Source organism: Kogia breviceps, chromosome 1, assembly GCF_026419965.1.
Source record: "Kogia breviceps isolate mKogBre1 chromosome 1, mKogBre1 haplotype 1, whole genome shotgun sequence".
Lineage (NCBI taxonomy): Eukaryota > Metazoa > Chordata > Mammalia > Artiodactyla > Physeteridae > Kogia > Kogia breviceps.
This window is the reverse complement of record NC_081310.1, coordinates 59667818-59690066: the sequence shown is the minus strand read 5'-3', so window position 1 is coordinate 59690066 and position 22249 is coordinate 59667818. Positions and strand designations below refer to the sequence as shown.

The following is a 22249-nucleotide window of genomic DNA, read 5'->3' as shown; positions in this document are numbered from 1 at the left end:
TTAATCTGTGGGTATACCATAAAGGCCTGGTAATCAGTTTCTGATTGTATTTTGACATTATATCTTTGATAGAACTACATTATCAACTGTGTAATAAACCTACAATAAAATAGTTAATAAAGGAGCTATTTCTTCCCATTTATGACATTATAACCCTTCATAACTTGGTCTTATTTCATTAAGCTAAAAGGATTAGCATTGCCAGGAAAACATCACATGAAAAATGTGATGGGCACAGCAAGGACTGCTAATTCATATTAAAAGTCAGACATGTAAAAACAATCCATCAAAACCAAAATAAGTTTCCTTCAAGGGTGGGGTATATTCCAACAAGTTTCAGTTGAGGTTTCTCAGGAGTGGTACTCTGACATTTAGTTGTGAGGGCCGTCCTGTGCACTATAGGATGTTTAGCAGCATCCTTGGCCTCTACCCACTAGATGCCAGTAGCACTCTCCCTCCAATCATAACAGTTAAAAATATCTCCAGACATTGCAAATATACCCTGGGGGGCAAAACTGCCCCCGTAAGAACCACTGGCTTAGATGGACAAATGAGATGGGTAGGAAAGTGCCGTATAGCTCTTGCGAGCATCACATTCTCTTCCCTACCCTCCAATGTCTAAATATCATAAACACAGACTCCCTCCAACTAAGATCAACACATACAAGAGACATGAATACAGGAAAACTAAAGAATACTTTTATTTAGTGAAAAAAGAGTGGGCAAATGACAGACAGCTCACATACTGTTAAACAGAATAAAAAGGGAAAGCAAAAGAGTAGAGACATCATAGTGATGGATTTTCACAAAAGGTGACAGATTTAAACTACAGAGCAAGGGGATATTTACAAGCGGGACGTCAAGGTATTAGTGACCAATCTATATCCAATTAGGTTTTCTCAAAGCTCAAGAACATTTAAAACCTCAGACTTAAATTTTACATCTAGACGTGACAATTGTAAGCACACCACTTCAGTCCCTTAAAACTTCTCAGTAAGTGCTGCTCCTGGGTAAATATCTTTTTCTAATATTATTTCCCCACCCCAACATATAGAATATAACATTTCATGTTCCAGTAGTAATCACACACAGGATTAAAAACCCAACCGGCCGAGAAAGCCTTATTCTTTCTCTGAAGCGTTCTTTACAAAAGAAAGAAAAATGAAAGGGTTGGACACTGGTACAATTCTCGCTGAAGAACAGCAAGAGTAATACCAAACCACCCTGCTTACTATAGAAAAGGCATGGTTCGCGGAACCAAGTATACAGGCTACAGCAGTCGAATACCCATCTCGAAAGGGCTGGCAACATTAAACACTGTACACAGGTCTGTGTCTCTGGGTCAGGCTAGCGCATGCCCAGGATCTGTCTGCTTTTCAGTTGGTACGCTTTTTCAATGTCTGACAGGGCTTGAGCACGAAGCTGAGCAGCATGAAGCCTTTTTTTCAGGTCCTTGCACTTGGATTTGGAGGTGAGCTGATTCTCAGAATTCTCACTCCCCATGACATTCTCCTTACTCTTCCCACTGAAATGAACTTTCTTCTTCATTATCGAGGATGTAAGATCAAAAAGTTCTTTAGAAAGAAAAAAGAAAAAGGTTTTTGAGTTTCATGAACAGGAGATGAACTCCTCCATACTTATCAAACTTACCAAAATATTTATTGTCAGTTTGCATGTGAAATCTGGGTACCTGTTTATTCTCTCTGGGATAGGAGTGTTAAACAAAATTCAACTGAGCAAATATTAAAGATCTTACTGGCTTTATTCAACGATTCATAAATCGGGCAGCATCCCATCCAGAAGACAGAAAGGAGTTCCAAGGAGCTGTACAAAAGGAAATGCTTTTATAGGTAGAAGGGGGCGGGACAAGGAAGTTACACCAGCAAAGGGGGGATTGTCTGTGGCAAGGTCACCTTCCTTTAGGGGACAGCAGGGGTCTATCAGGCAGATGACCTCACTAGTGCTGACCAGGTAATTCCAGATTGACTGGTTTAAGATTCCATTCCTGAGAGAGGCTGAAACTGCCAGTAAGTTAGGTATTAAGTCCTGATTTGGTGACATTTGGTGACCAGTGACTCCATTTTGGACCTGTTGTCTCTTTTTTAACAGGTTAGGGGCAAGAGGTTGGCAGAAATCAATCAGCCTTTTAATCTGTAGCCAAAACCCAAGGAACCTATGTTTTTCTATTCTCTCGACAATCAACATTCCTCTTAAGGTTAAATGCACTGAGGATTATGGGCCACAATATGAAACTTCTGGAAACCAATGCTATTTATCTCTATTCTTGAAAGCAAGTGCCATTCTACCTAGAACAAACACATTACTTCCAGAAAAGTATGGAAGCAGAAGCCCTTTCTCATAGCAAGCACCTACAGTTTTGGCTAAATACTTAAGGACGCATTTTAAAGCAGGTTAACTGACCAGAAACTTCTTCCAAAAAGAACCTAAGCAAGATTCAGCATAGTAAAAGTAAATTGAGTTAACAGTGAGTGAACTGTACTTTTAACATGAAAAAAATGATAATTTACTTAAAGTGGCTACACTATTAGGAACTGACAACTATTTGGGGGTTGGGGACTTGAAGGTTTGAATTCTAGAACCTTTTTGTTTTTCCTTTGTGTTCGTTTAAAGGAAATATGTTCAAATATTTACTGAGCTCACTGTATGGGCCATTGTGGACCAAACAAAGGCCCTATTGTGGTAGGAGGAGATAGACCATAAACAAATAAACAAGCCCATATGAGGAATATTTGAGGATGGTATGTGCTGTCAAGGAAATTAACACGGAGAGAGGGAGACAGAGGTGCTGGGGGTGTTTGCAGTGATGAAGCTGCATAATAAGGTGACTTCTGAGCAGTGACCTGATGAGAGTGAAGAAGTAAGAAGTCAGGTGACTATCTAGAGATGAATGTTCCAGTCCAAAGAAATGGAGACACCCTGAGGGAGGAGCAGGCTGCACAGAGAAACACTGCCCTCTGACTGTCCCAACTTCCCATTTCATACACTGCTTCTCTGCAAAGCACTTTAGGAGATTGCTTTTAGGCCTCAACTCCATTGTTTCAAATAGATCCACCTTTATTACCACAAACACCTATACATTTGTAAACAGACAGTGTAAACTGTAAATCCTACTAATAAGACAGTTTTATAAGAACGTGTTTTAAAAAAGAATTAGTATTTCATTAAATAGACTAATTAGAGCTTTTAAAAAGATGCTGTTGCTTACTGTGATGATCTCAACTTATTTGTTTTCCTCATGTCTGAACTGTATAGCTCAAGGATAGGGAGAGGATATTTCCAACTGTTTTGAGTTCACAGGGGCACCCCCTCCCCACTGCTTTGTTGCTTTTCTTAGGGCTCTGACATACTTACTCAGTCAGAGTCCCAAGAAATGCTTCAAAATACCTCCTACCCACACTGGACACCATTCCCACAGCTCATTTTAAGTCTCTGCCATGATTCACATACCGGTAGATTATTCTACCTACGTATCCTACAGAGTGAAACACATCATCCTTCGCCAGCTCTTCTCACCCTTTGCTCAAAGACTCTCAGGGCAAGATGTAAATAAATTCTTTAACTAGGAGAGCCGTCCCCAACAGGACCTTCAATATAATTCTCGGCAACGGGCTTGATGCATGACACTTACACAGATAAAAATTCCTCCTCACTCTATCACAGTAATCATGATTTAAGTTCTAGTTTACCTTTATGGATGGCAGTGTGGAATCTAAGAAAAGCTGAAATAAATATAAAAATATTGAAATGGTAGATAGCAATATTGAGAAAAAAGATATTTACTTCCATCACTAGTTTCATTTGTTTCCATCACTTATTACAGAGCATATGCAGATATTAAGCAATCACATTTTGACATACACGTTTCAATTGGAACGAGTCTTAGCAAAGATCCAAAAGTGATGGCCTATTCTACAGTTGGTTTATCACACCTTTTAAGCCATACTTTCTATGAAGGGTGTGGCAAATATGAGTTGGTCGTGTGGTAATAGTAAAATGCTAGGATTTTCACTTGAAAATGGAGAGAAATGTAGAGTTTTGAAAATATGCCCAGAGAAAAATCTGAAAGGCACAGCATTGTTTTAAAATGACCTAGTTTTTAAAAATAAATATCAAATACTGAACACACAGTCTGATAAAGTGAATAAAATCGAAGATGAAATCATCCTGACTCATTGCCTCATGTCTCTGATCACAGTTAAGTCAGTCAATGCTAAAACAGAATTTTTATCTCCACTGAAACACATATAATTAACTCCATTATAAAATTCAAGACTATGGAAATTTAAAGGGCTGCCAAAGCCACCTTTGGGGCAACACTGGTGCCCATTTCCTCATTTGTGGCACCAACTTCTGTTCTCTGAGCTGGTTCTCATACCTGGACCACTCGCCAGAGACAGGAACTTCTTCTGGTCCTTCAGCAGGCTGTAATTCTTCAACAGACTTTCTGCTCTGGCCAGCTTGTTCTCTGCCAGTCTCTCACGAACACAAAGCTCACGTTCTTTCTCTTTACGAAGGGAATGGAACAAGAAAGGAAGAAATTAACAAGTGGCTCTGGGTATAAACAATTCACATTTGGTAATCTTACCGCTTTTCCTTATTGCTAAGGCTAACAGCCTGACCTCCAATGAGTCATGTTTTGTGAAGGGTTTCCTACTGTATACTCCAGCCAACCAGACTGTTCCCGTTTCATAATGCAGTGTGGTTAGTATATTGTATGTTGTCTTAGGTTTTCTCCTAAAGACTGGCTTAAGCACAAGGACAAAGTCAGCTTCAACCTTTGGTTGTGATGTGTGGGAATAACTCATGGGGGAAAACAAAGAGCTACTGCCATCCCTGCTCTCCACAGAGAAGGGGCAACAGTTCATTTTCCGGGCGTTACCCAGCTGCATGGTACAAACCCTTCTCCCTCTGGGTGAATGACAGCACCCAAATAAAAGGGAAAAAAACCACAGTTCAGCTAGGTGGTACTTCTTTAGATCAGTAACAAAGGCTATTATTTATTCATGGCCCAGCATTCAGAGTTCAGATTTCAGCTGCTATGTGAAATTACAAAACACTGGGGAAAGTTTTAATGAAAAGTTTTTGGTTGTTTGTTTTTTGTGGTTTTTTTTTTTTTTTTTAAGAATTCTTTTGACAGAAGAGACAAAGATTTTCAGGTGAGCACAGGCTGTACCTCCCACAGACAGCGTATCTCACAGTACTAGACAATTATCATTAGGAAGTAAAACATTAACAAACGCATTTAGATGCTTTATAAGTAAGTTTAAATAGAAAAACACTTATGAAGTCTGCATTGGCATAGAGCTGCAGAAGCGAGATCGGGTGAGCCACGAGGGGGGAAGAAGACAGTCACGGCCCGTCTGTCTCATCCCTCGATGTCAAAATGCAGAGCTGCACTGCTGCTGCTGCCTTGCAGAATCCTAAAACCTGGGTAGCAGCTCTCACTTTAGTGGAGTAGACAGTTTCAACATCAAAAACTCATTAGCAGGCTTCCCTGGTGGCGCAGTGGTTGAGAGTCAGCCTGCCGATGCAGGGGACGCGGGTTCATGCTCCGGTCTGGGAAGATCCCACATGCCGCAGAGCGGCTGGGCCCGTGAGCCATGGCCGCTAAGCCTGCTGCGTCCGGAGCCTGTGCTCCGCAACGGGAGAGGCCACAGCGGTGAGAGGCCCGCGTACCGCAAAAAACAACAACAACAACAACAACAACAAAAACCTCATTAGCACCCAGTCCGTCAATACCCATCAGAGTATTTAAATATCTTGTACCCAAATGCTCTGTGGAACTGCCCAAATACATCTAGTCTTACACACTGTAGGATTTCAGAGCCGGGCTGTGTTGGAGCAGCGTATCAGAAGGGAGAAGTGCTGGCAAATTCTAAGACCTTCTTTACAATGGGAAACCTCAGGGTCCATATATTAAGAAAGATAAAGAAAAGAGTGACTCTACAGTACAGTGCGATGGCTACTGTGCTGGGCTGTCACAGTTAGGGCTCAACAATTTGACGACAACAGCTGATCTCAGAGAAAGAGGCTGAACATGAAGGTGCAGCAAGCTTGATGTGCATATCTTGGTTTCGCAAGCATTTATAAAAACGTTCTAACAGAACATAGACATGAGATCCTCTGTTCAGAAAGATTTTCACATACATTAGAATAAGCTTCCTGGAGCTCTCTGTGCTTCACCCCCACTCAGACTTACGCTCCAGGCTTTCTTCCCTTGCTCTGAGGGCTCGCTCCCGCTCCTGTAACTGTATTTCCTTCAGTTTCAGCTCACTCACTACAGGGCTGCAGTCCTGCAACTTTCCTGGTTCTCCTAATCGCTGCCCTCTTCTCTTAGGATTTCTCCTTTGCTCTTCTGCAACCAAGTCTGCTATCAAAGGATCCTCAAGAATTTCTTCAACAGAAGGTCGATGGTAATCCTGGGAAAAAAATATTCAGTGTTACAGGCACACTACATAATGGACTACTCATCCTGAAAGAGCAGTTACATTTAAAACAGCATATATTTCCAAGGCAAAAGAAAGGACTCCTTTACAGATGGGTCTTTTTTTTTTTTTTTTTTTTTTAGTTGCGCAGCATTATAGTTCAACATCTGTATACACTACAGAGTGATCACCACCACAAGCTCAGTTACCATCCATCACCATGCAACTGACCCCCTTCGCCCATTTTGTCCATTCCCCCCACCCCAACACACACACATGGGTCTTAAACACCTGAAAAATAAGTTCTCTGGTGGCTTTAACTCATAAGGTTCTGGGTCCACAAAGTAATGCAGATTTTAACTTACCTTTGTTCCCCTTTTAACCTAAGAAGGCTCAATTCCTGTGCTGTGCTGGGTAGCATTGCTAGGGTCGGTCTGTTTCAGGGCACATACTGCCCTTGCATCTCTAAACTACATTAAGCAGGATGCTCTCTCACCGACCTTCAATCCTGTTACTTCACCTGCATCCTTCCTTCTCTTTGAACTCCCACAGCATTTAACTCTATTCTTACACAGCCTGATCCCTAGGACATCTCCCTCCCCATCCCACTGCCAGATTTTTTTCTGCATAATCTCTTTATTTCCCCTCTACTCTTTTTAGTCAGCCCTCCCCCACCATTCCCATCTCTAATGATCTCTAATCTCTCAGAGCTAGAGGCAGAGTAATAAGGTATTATTCCTGGCCCCTTCCTGTACCACCTGTCACTTTGAGGTAGGCAAGGACAAGGGGAACTGAGGACTTGGATCCTTATTGCAATCCTTCCTTGCTACCAACCATCTGTTAGCATGGCAGCGAGTGGGAGGAGACATAAAGAAAGCACAGGAGGCAGGCTAGCAATGTGCCAAGGATACATGTTTTCACTTGTGGTAACAGCAGATTTAGCTAAAGAAATATATTTAATGTTTCTTTAGACTCATTGCTCCACGAGAGCATACACTGCAAAACTTAACTGAGAGATGGAAACATACAATATACCATCTTATAAACTTTACCTTTAAATTTAACATCCTTGTAATAATGTCATTTAATTCATCAGAGTAACGATATGGAATTCGCCTGAATTTGCCTTCTCTGATCTTCCCAGCTAGTTCTTTCTGGTTGAAAGCTATAAATGGAGGCCTGGGGAAAAAAAATTTTTTTTAATGTAAAAATAAAAATATATAATAAGAAGCAAACCAAAAGCAGAGTTTAAGGTCCAATTTGTATTTATGTTTCTACTTCTGGGATCTTCCTCTGTAGCTAAGTGTCCCAACCTTGGCACTACTGACATTTGGAGCCATATGATTCTGTTATGGGGACTGACCTGTGCATTGTTTAGTATGTTTTACAGCATCACTGACCTCTGTCCATTAGATGCCAGTAGCTATCCCTAGTTGTGACAACTAAAATGTTTCCAGACATTGTCAAATGTCCCATGGGAGGCAAAACTGGGGGGCAAAATTCCCCTTCGCTGGTTGAGAACCACTGCTCTACAGAATACTTCAGAAGGGAAAAAACAGAAAGAAAAAAGGGAAAGAATCATAACTCTTTCCTTTCCAAACCCTAGACTGCTTCTCTAGATCTTTATTTCATTTCTTCCACAGGCTTGAGCTATATGCTCTCCCCTTGAACTAACCTCAGTCTAACAGAGAAACATCTAACCAGGTTAGAAGCTTGAACAAGTCTAGATCCAGCCTCAGGGATTATATTATTAATTTGTAAATAATTTTTTTAACCTGTCCATCTACCTTAATTTTAACCCATGGTATGATTCTTTCAGACTTGAATGTTGCATGGATGCTCAAAAAGCTGAACCCGGTAAAAGGTGACAAATCTAAGTGTAAACCTCAGACTAAAAATCTGTCTTAATTATACTTACATTAATGCACATAATTCATACAGCAAACAACCTAGTGACCAGATATCTGACTTCTCATTGTAGGACATGCGATTCATTTGTTCCTTAAGGGGGGTAAAAAGGTAAGAAAATAGGAGTTTAAAGTTCAGTTTGTTTTAAAACTTATAAAATTAGTCCTGGGACAAAAATGGAACCTTAAAGTTTGGTAATATTCACTCAAGGAAAAGAAAGGAACAAATTTTATATTATAAATATTTTATATCTATAACAAAAATTTCAAATAAAAAAGGCTGATTCCTCTTACGTTAGATCTGGTATCATAACAAAAAGATGGTACTTTATACTTTATATTCAAATTTATAATGGAAAAAAGGCAATGACCTTATCCTAATACACTTTGTCATATATAATTCATTCACTTATTTTTCACTCGCAAATATTTATTCAGTTACTACAGGCAAGGCACTGGCAAGTTAAAGGTGAACATGAGATAGCTCTACCCTCTACCCTCAAAGAATTCATAATCTAGAAACTCCATTTTAAAAGAACCAGAAAAAATTCTAGAATAACATCTAGCCCACATTTAAATGAATATAGACATAAATGGCTAATTGAATCATTCATTTATATATTTTTCCCTTAGTCCACTTATATACCACAGTAGTAACTAATATTCTCACTTCCTATTTTAATTGTTTGCATTTCTTCCACACGTACAGTAACAACAGTCCACCATGGCTCTTATTCTCAACAGAGGGCACAGAGGCAAGTACTGTACTGAAATCTTCAGGAGTCTTCTTAGTAATTTAAAGTCCAACAGGGGAGTCTGGTACCACTTCCTGACAGTCAATCCCATAGGGAAGGCTAAACTGATCTATTTACAAGGGCAGGAGGGAACAGCAACAAAAGCATTGTGCAGGTTTCAAATTTTCCAAGACCCACCTCTGGATAATTTTCCTTTATATCAAAGGTTTTCTATTTGGAATCTGATCCAGTGAGAAAATGACACTGCTCTGGCCATGTCTAATCTGAGTCAAAAACAAAATCACTAATTTACAAAGTTTTATACTGTAGTCAGATTGGTTAACATAACTAAAAAAGACTGAGAAAATCCTGAAAATGTTTGTGAACAGATAAAAAAATAAATCTCTCTCCATCTTTATCTGCTCATCTTTCATATACAACACATTGGTGCTATCACTCATTGATTCAAGCTTTTCAAACGTCACTAGAGAGCCATAAACAGTTCATATCCTTTGACCCAGAAATTTCCTTTCAAGAGCTAAACACCAAGGAAATAACCAAAAAGGAAGAAAGAATAATTCATACAAAGACATGCATAGCCATGCTCTTTAGAATGGTGAGACATTTTGGAAACAAAATATTCAGCAACTGAGGAAACAGGTAAATGGGTGGACTCTGCAGCTACACTGTAGGAAAAGGCAATAAAAAAAGAATAAGTACAAAAAGTTAACACTGCAAAAATATGTTGTCAGAAGTGACTGAGCCTCCTGAGCCCTGAATCTCCTCCGTGCACAAGAATCATCTAGAAGGTCTGTTAAAATACAAAGTCCAAAATAAAAAGTGCTGGAGGAGAAACAAAGAAAAAAATAAGTTGAGTGCAAAGACCTGTTCAGAGATCCAAATTCACTGGATTTGGGGCTCAGGACTCTGCATTTTAAACGATCACCCCAGATGAGTTCCAGCTGGTGTCCAGGACCTATGGCACTCGGGGAAGTGCTGCTCTTGAGGGCAGAGACAAAACCTATCTCATCTTTGTGATCCCAGAGCTTAGCACTTGGTAGTCATTCAATGAAAGCTTGATTTATATTGCTAATACAGGAACTTAATGGTCTGGTGGTCCATTTGGAAAAATATAAATTTAAAATAAAACAGTATTGTTAATTCTTGGCTATTGGATATTACTAAACAAACAAAAAGTTGAGTGCTTAGCATTAAGATGTTTAAAAAGCAACAAAATTCTGAAATACTTACAGGAGACATATAATAAGGTGTGCCAACAAATGTTTTTGCAAAACTCGTATCGTGGTTTAATATCCTAGCTAACCCAAAGTCTCCAAGCTTAACATTTTGCTTGCCATCCAGGAAAACATTGGCTGGTTTCAGATCCCGATGCAGCACAGTATGACCACCATCACTTCGTCTGTGACATTCCTTTAGGGCCAGAGTCAACTGAGCCATCACTCGAAGAACAAACTCTTCATCCAAGTATTGTCTGAAATCAAAGCAGTTATATAGCCTGTAACTTCTGAATAAAACCATTACAAAGATGGGATGATGTGAATTATCTAGTTTTCAAAGTGTACACACAGGGAAATAAATTGATATGAAATATGGGTGCTGACGTACCAGGGATTTTCTAAAGTACCGTGGACCCACCAAATAAACACCAGAAGACTCTTCCCCATTACTAAGTACTCTGTCCCTGATCCTAATACGGGATGCTTAACAGAAGCAAAACTAGGCCCATTTAAGAGATTTTACCTTTCCTTGGTCCCCTTTGCAATTGCACTAGCCAGGTCCCCTCCTTCACAATATTCCATTACAATGTACAGTGTTGTGTTGGTTCGGTCAATAATTCTATCATAGTATCGGACGATGTTTGGATGCTTCAGCTCACGAAGTAAATTCACTTCAGAAACAAGCATGTGTTTCTCAGCTTCTGTCATGGAGCCATAGTCCAGTTCCTTCCAAACTAAGATCTGAAATAAAAATTTCCAAGGTACAAATAAACTCATTATACTCAAAACCTTTTAAAAAACTTTTAAAAATTAATTCTCTAGTAAGTAGATCATACAGTGACATCATCTACTGTAGTTCAATGAACCTAAGGACCCCTGAGTTTACTTCCATAATCTTCCCCTAATTTTTCAGCAGTAAATGATGCAACAGAGGGTGATGAAGTACATTAGGCCTCCCCCAACCGCCTAACCTCCGTTGCTTAGTCAAAGCTGGTCAAAGCTGGGGCAGAGGCAGTCAAAGTCCTCGAGCTTTCCAAGGTAAGAGAACTTAGTAAAGGTCTTTCCGTCAGAGCCAATTTCCTCTCCATTGCTTCTTTGTGTAAAGTCTACCTACACACCTTGGGAAATCTGAATCCAACAATCCGAATAATGGGTATTTTAAATGAATTCTGACTACAAGACATAAAAGTTCGAGGTGCTGATGGTCATGACCGAGAGGGCTCTTCTCTAAAAATAGCTCGAGTCAGCTAGCTGTCACCAACTGACAGGTCAAATTGGGAAAAAGGAAGAAAATGGAAGAGAAAGGAAAAAAAGATGGGAATATATATATATACATATATATATATATATATATAACATAAATATATTAAAATGCGCAGTCTCATGTAAATAGCAAAATCGGTGTTATGTATTTGACAATATTCTATTTGGCACATTCCATTAACTTTATTTAAAAATTAAGGACAGATTCACAAATGAAAAAAAAGAAAAAAGGAAAAAGGGACACAGTTTCCCATCCCTTGAGAGACCCAGGACCGACACAGACCTGAGGGGAGATGGCTAACTCTTCTGAGCACCCTGCCTTCCAGACGCACAGCCCCAGGCCCCTCGCTTCCCTTCGGCAGCAGAGGGCGCGGCCCCTGCAGTTTGCACAACCGCGGCGGGGGCGGAGACAGGCACCGAGCCCGCGCTCACCTTGCCGTCGCTCTTCCTCCGGATCTTCTGGCAGCGGCCGTAGGAGCCTGTGCCAATGGTGTACAGCACCTCGTAGTCCTCCGCCCGAGTCGGCATGGCCGGACCCGCGCAGGTCACCTGAACGTCGCACCACCGTCGCGGAGCTGCAGCCACGGAGTCGGAGACCTCAAGCCACAGCACCACGCCGCCCCAGTCTCCAGCCCCGTTTAACCGTCGCGGGCCCCCGCCTCGCAGTCTATTGGCCTGCGGTAAGGCCGCTTCGCCTCTCTGATTGGCTAAGAAGAACACAACACCCTGGGCATCTTGGGAAAAGTGTATCGCTAGGCAACCGCGTCGGCGTCTGTGTCGGCGTCCGCTTCAGACCTCTCGGGAGAAAGGGGCGGAGCTAAAGCCAAAGAGAGGGCGGAGCGCAGAAAGCCGCAGTGCCAGGCGGTTCCCCGCCGCCCTGTTCCTCTGGGTGAGGTCGCCAAGGCAACTGAAGTCCAGAGACCTTTCTTCAGACTTTTCTGCTCACTGCCTCAACCAGCTGCCTTTGCACTCTGACCTCTCACCCAACCCGTTCTCTGCACGCGCCCTCGTCTCTCAGGTTCCTGTACCCTGAGCCCGGGGCAGGGTCACGCTAAAGTCTGGGTGAGAGCTGAGTACAGAGATGAAAAGGACTGTCTCTCCCTGAAGGGTGCGCGAATAAGTGCTGACAGTGTTGCGGGACTGTGTAAAGTGCTTGCGGGACAAGCACTTTACATGTATTGTCTCGTTTATAAAGCAGGAATTCGCGTTATTTCCGATGAGGAAATGGAAGCACAGGAAGGTTATAGTATTTGCTTAGGTCCAACATCCAGGAAGAGAAGAATAAATGCAAAAACAGTGGACACTCATAGTAATGATTTAAAGTTCACACATGACTTTAGGATGTAGTCCTCATAGAGAGACTATATCTTTGAACACCAAACTTAGAGGCCTGTTTAACATGCAGAGGATGTGTACAAAACCTCAGGGTGGAATATGGAAGTCCCTGATGTTTTGGAATACCCAGGAGAATATGGTGGCTCTAAGGCAGAGAGAGGTTTACCTTTAAGACTTCTACAATTTTTTTTTTTATTAGAAAAGACTACCATATAGGTTATCAGGGGTGCCAAGCACATAGTTGATTGACAATACTTCATTGAATGCAGCCTTTTCTGGGCATGCACAGAGACCAACATTTTCAGCTCGCCCAGCCAGATGGAACAGTCCCACTTTTACCTGGGAGAGGGGACCTGGAGACCTCCAACCAAAGGTGGAGGAGTACTTTACAAGAAGGCTAATAATTTGGCAATGTATAAATAGGTCAATTTTCTTTAAATATCTGTTCAGCATGGGATTGAAAGTAACTTGATTTCCTATTAATAAGAATTAACAAACCTCTTTATGTTAAAAGTAAGGAATTTATTACCTGCACTGAACATAACATAATTGGAATTGGCAGCCAGGAGATTTTTAAAGTAACATTCAAGGGCACTGTCTTACCTCAAGGGAATGGAACCAGTTTAGTTTTCAAAAGTTATGTAAGGAACCACAAGTGGCTCAGTTAATTGGCTTTATATTTTTTTATTTTAGTACCTCTTAAAGATTGACATCCCTTGAGCTCTTTCACTGGCCCACCTCAAATCCAAACCTGCACCTTCTCTCTGGCCATTCTTATGCTCTGATGCTTTGCCCCAATTCCCCAAACCCGGCACACTTTCTCAGTTCCTCCTACCGCCACCACCTTTGCACCTGTTACTCCATTTGTCTGGAATACTGTCCATCCCACTCCCTTATCCACTCCCCTGCCCCTGATCACGTCTGTCTAGAGGACACAACTTGTCTTTCAAGGCTCAGTGCCAACTTTCTCTCCTGTACTCTGGAAAGCCTTTCCTAGCATCGTAGAACAAGCAATTCCTCCATCTATAGTGTTCATAAACCACTTTGTACATAAGTTCACCTTAACTTGTTATTTATCATTATTTGTTTATATGGATCTCACAGTGGCTCAACTTCGAATTCCTTGTAGCTAGCATAAGCCCTGTAATAAAAGAGGCATGCAAAAAATCTTTGTTAAATGAAAACATGAGAAAGCAGCTTATTAATAATCACGTAAGAATTTGGATGAGCCCTCAAGTACTCACGTTTCGATAGCCTCCAGCCCTGTGGCAGAGACTAAATACTGGGTAAAGAGCCATTCAAAGAGTATGGAGAGTGGCTCCTAGGCACATATGTTCATTCAGCAAATATTTATTGAGCACTTTTTATGTGCCAGATATAATGATAAGGATTAATATGCTGACTGTTCATTAGAAAAGAGACAGAGATGGTAAAGAGTGACATGGGTATGGCATGACAAACCCTAAAAACATGCCAAAGTTAGCCCATATCATTGGGTGGGAGTGAGGGGCAGGACAGCCTAGACACTGAGAAGAAAGAGACATTGGTGGCTGAGGAACATGTGGAGGTCGATCAGGAACACTTTAGAGGAAATATCCCTTCCCCCATCACTTCCTCCCTCTTTCCTTCATATTCCACCCATCCTTTAAGACTCAGCTCAAGACCAGTTTCTTCCCTGAAAATTTCCCTGGCTGCCTTCAACCCACGGTGACCTCCTAAAAGAGCAATTAACTGTGTTCTTTACTCATTTAGGATGTGTCCTATAATAGTCTGAATTACTTGCTACTCATGTATATCTATCTTACGTGACCTATTAAATCGAAAACTCATCCTTCAACAAATATAAATCGAGGCCCCGCCAGGTGCTGAAGATACCCCAGTGAGTGGGACTGACGTGCAGTCTTGGAGGTGGAGACGGTAGATGTACCAAGGAGACAGAGAAATGCAACCATTACAAATTCCGTAAGAATTAAGAAAACCAAGAACTGAGACAGAAATGGAGAAGACTACATTGAAAGAGAGAACTAAGAGGTGACCAGCTCCATAAGGGTTGGACCAAGGCTTGAACTTGTCTATAACCAGGCTCCCACACCCAGGGTCTGATTCAGTGTCGTCACAATTTTCTTGCTAAATATACTCATTGTTGTCAGTTTTAATTTAAATTTGGTGAGATCTCAAATAAAGAGATTATTTGCACTATGTCTGTGTGTTCTGCTCACAAGTGCTCTACAGGTGTTCCCAAAGACACCAACAAAGTTTTAAAAGAAGCTCCTTGGAAGACTAATGGGCACCTCCAACTTAACATGTCCAAAATCATACTCTTGAGTTTTGTCCCAGATTTGTTCTACTCACTGTTTTCTTCGTCTTAAGTAACTAATGCAGGTGATTTTTTTGTTGTTTCTTTTGTTCACTGCAGTATCTCCAGCACCTGGAACGTAGTAGGCACTCAGTTGGCATTTGTACATTGAAAGAACGTACCAGCGAAGGAACAAACAAATGAGCCATCATACTCCATTGCCCTCGGCTTCCCTTTATATGTTACATTAAAGACCCACTAGAGGGCTGTAAATCACCGCATGATAAACGAGGAACCAGTAGGTTTGCACCAGCCCACCCCCTGACCTGCCCTGACAGGACACTTCGAGATTTGCATATTTAGCACTGTCAAATCTCAGAAAAGAAGTTTGTGTGTCTTATCTCCACAATTACTTGGAGCCATTTGAAGTCATGGATTATGGAAATTATTTAAAGTGCTTAATAAAGATTTCTAGAAACAAAAGAGAGAGAGAGATTCTTTAGAAAGAGTAGAAGCTAAGAGGTGTTAAAGAAAGGTGCACGACATAGTATGTGCTCAATAAATAACCATGTTCTAGAGGAAAGAATGAGGTGTTATAGAGGCTCACCCTAATAGCGACCCACCACTTGATCTAAACAGAAGGACAAGATGAAGCTAAGAGACAGCTTTAGGTTTAATGGCAGGCAGCTGATGGAAGAGGATGATAAGAAATTTTTCTTTGAGACCACATTGTGGTTAGTTCTAGCTCTGTCACATTTTAAAGAGGGATAGTGTCATGCTTGCACCCAAGGGTACAAGTTAGGGAAAGGCTGACTTCTGTTCAATACAAGGATAAACTTTCAGACAAAGAGAGCCACCCACAAATTTTATGTTTTTTTAAAATGATATTTGTATATTCAGGATATATATTATCAAATCTCTAAGAATATTGATAATATAAATTGGTTAAGAAGAAAGAATCACAGATGCTGAAGCCATAATGTGTATCTAAGGGACTTCAGGAACTTTTAGAGAACACTCCTAATTTTCCCTTCAGGGGGCAGCACAGTGAAATTGTAGAAGCAGTGAGCATGAGGTCTAGGAACACAGGTTCAGCTCGTTCTGTTTTTTTTTTTCTTTTTTAACATCTTTATTGGAGTATAATTGCTTTACAATGGTGTGTTAGTTTCTGCTTTACAACAAAGTGAATCAGTTATACATATACATATGTTCCCATATCTCTTCCCTCTTGCGTCTGGCTAGTTATGTTTTGATGAACTGTATGACCTAGGGAATCCACTTCACCTCCCTGTAAAATGAGGGTTTTAAATTTGATGACCTTTAATGACCCTTCCAGCTTCATGTGAAAACTGAAAACTGAAAACCCTCCTCCTGAAAACTCACCGGAACTGCTATCAGAGCCAGAAAGCTGGTCTGCTTAGCCCTTGGTTTGACCCCAGATAACAGTTTTTATTAAGAAGATATGTCTGCATTAGCTTTCTCAACATCCTCTTCATTCTTTTTTTTTTTTTTCATCCTCTTCATTCTTGACTTTTATCAGCAACATTTATTGAGTAACAGACACAGTGACAGGTGCTGGAGATAGAAACTTAAAAGATCAGCACTTGCCCTCAAAGGGGTTCCCCTGGAAAGGTGAGACGTGTAAATCAGCTATCCCTGTTCAGTGTGATAATCTCTCTGAAAGAGTTTTGCCTAAATGTCAAGGGAACCCAGAGGGAGGAGCCAGGCTCTGATAGGGATGACAGGGAGTGCAGGTCAGGGCAAGTGTTCCTGGGGGAGGTGACCTCTGAACTACATCTAAAGGATGAATTAGAATTAGGAGAGAGGGGACTGTGGGTGAAAACATGAAGGCATGCGGGGGCCTGCAGGTTAGCGGACCAAAGGCTGCCTGTGGTTACCTCGTGAGACAGCCAGTTAGGTAAGCAGGATGACCCAGGAGTTGAGGCAATCTTCTGAAGGTGATGGAGTCACAGTGGAAGCTTTGAGCAGACAAATATTACCAGGCTGTGTTCTAGAAAGATCACCCCAGTAACAAGATAAAGAATGAACATGGGAGGACAGGAATATGTTACGAGAGGTTATGGTAACAACTCAGGAGGAAATGATATCAGCTGAAATGAGGCAATGGAGGAGAAGGAGGGAGTCTAGAACCGTTTGAGTGGTAGATTAGATGAGATACGGTGAGCAGCCCTATGTAGGGGAAGTCGGGAGGACAACTCCTGGCTTGAGTGACCAGATGGATGGCGGTGTCCTCCCCCGCAGGAGACGATGCTGGAGGAGGAGCAAGTTGGGGTGGGGGACACTGAGAGCATGATGAGCCCACAGGCCTATGGGGGGACTGGCCAGTGGGCAGCTGGATACAGAGTCTCAACAAAGTGGTCTAGGCTGGAGCCAGAGAACAGGGAGTAGGTGGTGACAGAAGCCAGGTGTGCAGATGAATATGCCCCAAGAGTGGCAGAGAAGGGAGCCTATGGGTTATACTGGGCTGTAAAGGAAGAAACATCAGCAGAGGAGACCAAGAAACATGACCAAAGGGGTAGAAGGCAATATGGAAATAATCTCTAACCCAGGTGCCAATAGAGGAGATCGTTTTAAGAATGTGGGAGTGGTCCACGGGGCCAGATGTTGCAAAAAGAGCACAGAAAGGACAGGCAGAAATGAAAACAGTGGATTTGGTCATTTGGAGAGCAAGGTGACCTCCCTGAGAGCATTTGTCTGTCCAGTGGGGCAGAGACCAGCCTGCGGGGGTTGCCGCTGGACCAGATGGGGAGGGCGGGCAACGGAGTGTGTGTGTGTGTGTGTGTGTGTGTGTGTGTGTGTGGACAGCCCCGCACAGCCTTCCAGAGCAGCTGTGGGCCCGGCCTTTCTGTTTGTTTGCATCTTGGTCCCGTGCCCCTGGAGAATGAGTGACCTCTCCCCGAGGCATTTCCACCCTCATTGTCACCACTCCCATGACACCAGCCTGCAGCTGACGTCACATAACACACTCATGACATGTCACCAGAGGAGCGAGTGGTTCCTCACAGCCAACGCCTGCCCCAGGTTCCCAGCTGCTGCCAGCCACTGCCAGCGCGGTGGCCACGGCGACCTGAATGCAACCCACGGAGACCTTGGGAGAGGCTGCATTTGCTTAGTGAGGAGGGTTTGGAAAGAAGTCAGAGGAGGAACTTTCATTTCGAATTTTAGGAGGCAGAACTCAAAGACACCGGTTCGGGCCTGTTCCACTATAGAGCCCTCCACGAGCTCCCAGGTACCTCTGATCAGCAGCCGACTTGAGTCTGGATTCAGTCCGGAAGAGCTCCGTGCCCTTTGTGTTGCTTTTCTGCGCTAATCCTTTTAAAAAGCCCAGCTAGAGAGTCACCTCCGTGCTGCTGCCTTTCATTAGGGAGGACGCCCCAGGGCAGAGGCAGAAAGGAAAGCCTGCAGTGACAGCCTGTTACAGTGACCAGTGACCGGTCACTGAGCTCAGGTCCAGCACCCGGTAAGCCTGTCTCGCTCCATCTCACAAATGCCCATGGGGAATTTACAGATGGGGAGCTGGAGACACAAAGATGTTAAATAACTGACTCAGGGTGCTGAGTGGCAGATCCAAACTGAAGGCCCGGTGGCATCCAGTACAGGATCCAGGATCTTGACAGCCAGTTTGTGTGACTTAACTGGTCTCGTCTAAGGGGGAGAGGATTTTCAACAGCAATGGCAACCATCCAACGTCTACTTTAGGTTCTGTTTTAACAGCTGCACCTCGAGCCTGGCATCTGCCTGCTGATCAGACTTCCCCACCCTCACTGGACCCCAGAGAGCTCAGCTACTGCAACCGTTAGACACCACGGCGAGAGGGGCTCTGAGTTCCTGCTCCCAAATCACCCGGACCTGAGGTGGATGCCCAGTCTGGCACACAAGCTGGGTGAGACCACGGCAGTGACCCTGTAGAGGGGGGGAGACGGTGCCAACCTCCCAGGGCTTCACTAAGGGTTGAATGCAATAATGTATGTAGTGTCTGCCCCACTGCAGATGCCCGAGACAGGGTGGCTATTAGGGTCTTTAGAGCAATTCTCTCATTGGGTGGAACCCTGGAAGACAGCACAATCCCTAGACTTTCTGCTGACTGTCAAGGCTTCCTGAGGGGCATTTTATCCAACCTGGCCACCCTGGCCAGCATGGCTAAGGGCAAACACTTCCTCCGCTGCCCTGGCTCATTCCCTTGGCTTCTGTTCTCTCTGCCTGTACGTGGCAACCTGTCTCGGGTGGGTCCTCAAGCCTGCATTCGAGTATATTCGAGCATATATCTCTCAAGACAAGGCAAGGGGAGCAAGGCCAAGACATAGCTGTTTTGGGGGTGTTTTAAAATCCACTTCCCCATTGATGAGCAGGTGCAAACAGCCCCCAGGTGCCCGCCAGCCTTATTTTTCTGCCCTTACCTTCTCTCTCTCCCTTGTTTCCTTCTCTTCCCATCCTCAGCTACCCATACAGGGCAGAGGGGGTATCTGAGTAGAGGAGAGGCCCTGGTCCTCGGGCCTTCAGACCTTATTCCCTCCCCCACAAGCCTCGAGTACCAGAACTGGCTTCACTCATGTTTGAGACATGATGCAGAGACCTCACTCTTCCTCTCTTCTTTTTCAGGAAACATCTGGAAGCTCCGCTGGGGAGATCTGTCACATGGCCTCTAGTGAACTTCAGACTCCTGCATATTCTGCCAGAGTTCTTTGTTTGTTGAATATTATGAGAAATTTTATATATATATATATATATATATATATATATATATATGTATCTGTCTCCCAAATACATAGCTTGAACCCAAAGCACAATGATGTTAGTTAAATCTCTTAGTTAACAGAACCCAACACCTGAATTCAGAATTCACCACACACAGTAATTGGGAAGGGGATGATTGGAGACACAAACCACTCATCACTTTACAAAAGAATTTGCTACTGATTATTTTAAACATCAATCTTCCAGAGTGCTCCTAGAACACGGTTTAAGTTGAAAATGTTCTTTGCACTTTTGTTTTTCTGGAGCACTGTTGTCGTGCATAGAGACCTAATTTGAGCAGGTCTTGGCAACTGTCAAACATAGAACTCTCCAGGTTCAGGCCAGGCTGTTGCATCATCACGTTGCCTCCCTCACACTGCCCCTGACCCTGGGCAGCAGCAGAGGACTGTCCTGGAGCATCTGGTGAGCTGAGGACACAGCTATACCTGGCCTGATGGATGTGTTCCGTGGAGCCGGGAATGATAACAGCCACTCCTCTGTGCCAGGCACTGTGCTTCTCACCTTATTCCTTCACTCTTCACCACGTACCCATAGCTGGAGTGTCAGTTTCTTCGCATTTTTCAGGAGAGAAAACCGAGGCTCAGGATGGTTAAGCCTAAGGTTTCAGGCCACTATAACAGTTCTCATCTGAAAAAGAGAAAGCAGAAATGTGCCCACCCACCCTACAGATTCTTAGAGGTCTGGCTCACGAGTCTCTGAGGAAGCTCCCTCATCGCAGCCCCTCCACTCCGGACCACTTAGAAACCATAGGCTCCTGCAAGGACTCTGGTCAGAACTAGTGCCTGCAAGGGGACAAGTCAGGGGTCAGCAAGACCCCTGGCTCGGTGGGCATGCTCGTCACCCTGGATGGCTGTATACCAAAGGTAGGCATTTCTGCACACAGAGGGAAGGATACAGGTGGGGACGAGGAAAAGGCTGCAGCCTTCTCACAGCCTCACCACAGAAAAAGGGAAACCAGACAGAAACTGAACAACTGGGCCACAGCAAGCCCTGGTCAGCAGGGAGCTGGTGAGACAAGGAGGACCTGCCCTGGGCACATAAGGCTGTGCCTCATCCTTTCACCCAGGGACCCAGGCTGAAGGCTGTTTCATCTCTACTCCGCCTACCCCCAGCTATCCGTGATGTGAGAGGCCTGGCAGGCGCCTGGAGTGGCCCAGGCCTGGGCTGGCGGCTGCCAGGAGCAGTAGCCAGGCAGGGAAGGGTGTCAGGACCTAGGAGGCCCCGAGGAATTCAGGGTGTCCAGCAAGACCCAGTGGCTCCCTGGAGTGACATGTTAATACAGAACCTGGGCTGTTCCAGTGCCTGGCAGAAATTTACTTCTGTGCTAATGGTGATGGAAGGGTTTGCTGTGCACATCACCAGGGCAAGAAGATTATGGAGAAGAGAGTTCTGTATTCCCTTAAGCAGCTCTGCAACCTCCTAGGCCTGTGTTTCCTCACTTGTAAAAAGTGGTCCACGGTACTCAAATCTGTCAAGGCATCAAAAACAAGGCAAATCTAAGAAACCGCCAGTCTAGAGGACCTTAGGGAGCCATGACAATGACACCTAAATGTCACGTGGCATCCTGGAATCCATCTCAGAACAGAAAAGGGACGTTAGGTTAAAAAATGCCGGGGGGGGGTCTTCCCTGGTGGCGCAGTGGTTGAGAGTCCGCCTGCCAATGCAGGGGACACGGGTTGTGCCCCGGTCCGGGAAGATCCCACCTGCCGTGGAGCGGCTGGGCCCATGAGCCATGGCCACTGAGCCTGCACGTCCGCAACGGGAGAGGCCACAACAGTGAGAGGCCCGTGTAACGCAAAAAAAAAAAAAAAAAAATGGCAGGGGGGACCACTACAGAAATCAGAATCAAGAATGGACTTTGGTTAATGATGTAATAGTATTGCTTCATTCTTTGAGACAGACATACCACATTAATGTAAGATGTTAACAATGGGGGAAACTGGGTGTGGGGTATGTGAGAACTCTCTGTGCTGGCGTTACAACTTTTCTACAAACTGAAAACTCTTCAGAAAGAAAAGATTTATTTAAAAAAAAAAAAAAGTCAGCCTGATCTCTAAGCTCTGCGAACTGAGAATTTTGTTCTCCTTTACCAAATGTGGATTTCTAACACATCGTTCCAAGTTGCTTGGCAGCATCTTGGAGCTTTCAGTTACTGACTGTGTGCCAATGACAAGTGGTTCCTTAAAGGAGGCCCATCAGGGGTCCTGCCAGGCGCCTTCTCCAGCAGCCTGTGAAACTGTGACACTAACAGTGA

General features: G+C 43.6%; 1 protein-coding gene across 1 annotated transcript; it reads right to left on the bottom strand.

Moving 5' to 3' along the window:
- Positions 1-678: 678 nt before the first annotated feature.
- On the bottom strand, positions 679-12222 carry NEK2 (NIMA related kinase 2). The gene is made up of 8 exons (XM_059076224.2): positions 12021-12222; positions 10849-11066; positions 10339-10579; positions 8365-8447; positions 7499-7625; positions 6221-6440; positions 4397-4525; positions 679-1574 (listed from the first exon to the last, which is right to left on the bottom strand). The coding sequence occupies exons 1-8, from the start codon at positions 12114-12116 to the stop codon at positions 1348-1350; spliced, it is 1341 nt and encodes a 446-aa protein (XP_058932207.1). The 5' UTR covers positions 12117-12222; the 3' UTR covers positions 679-1347.
- Between the last annotated feature and the right edge of the window lie 10027 nt (positions 12223-22249).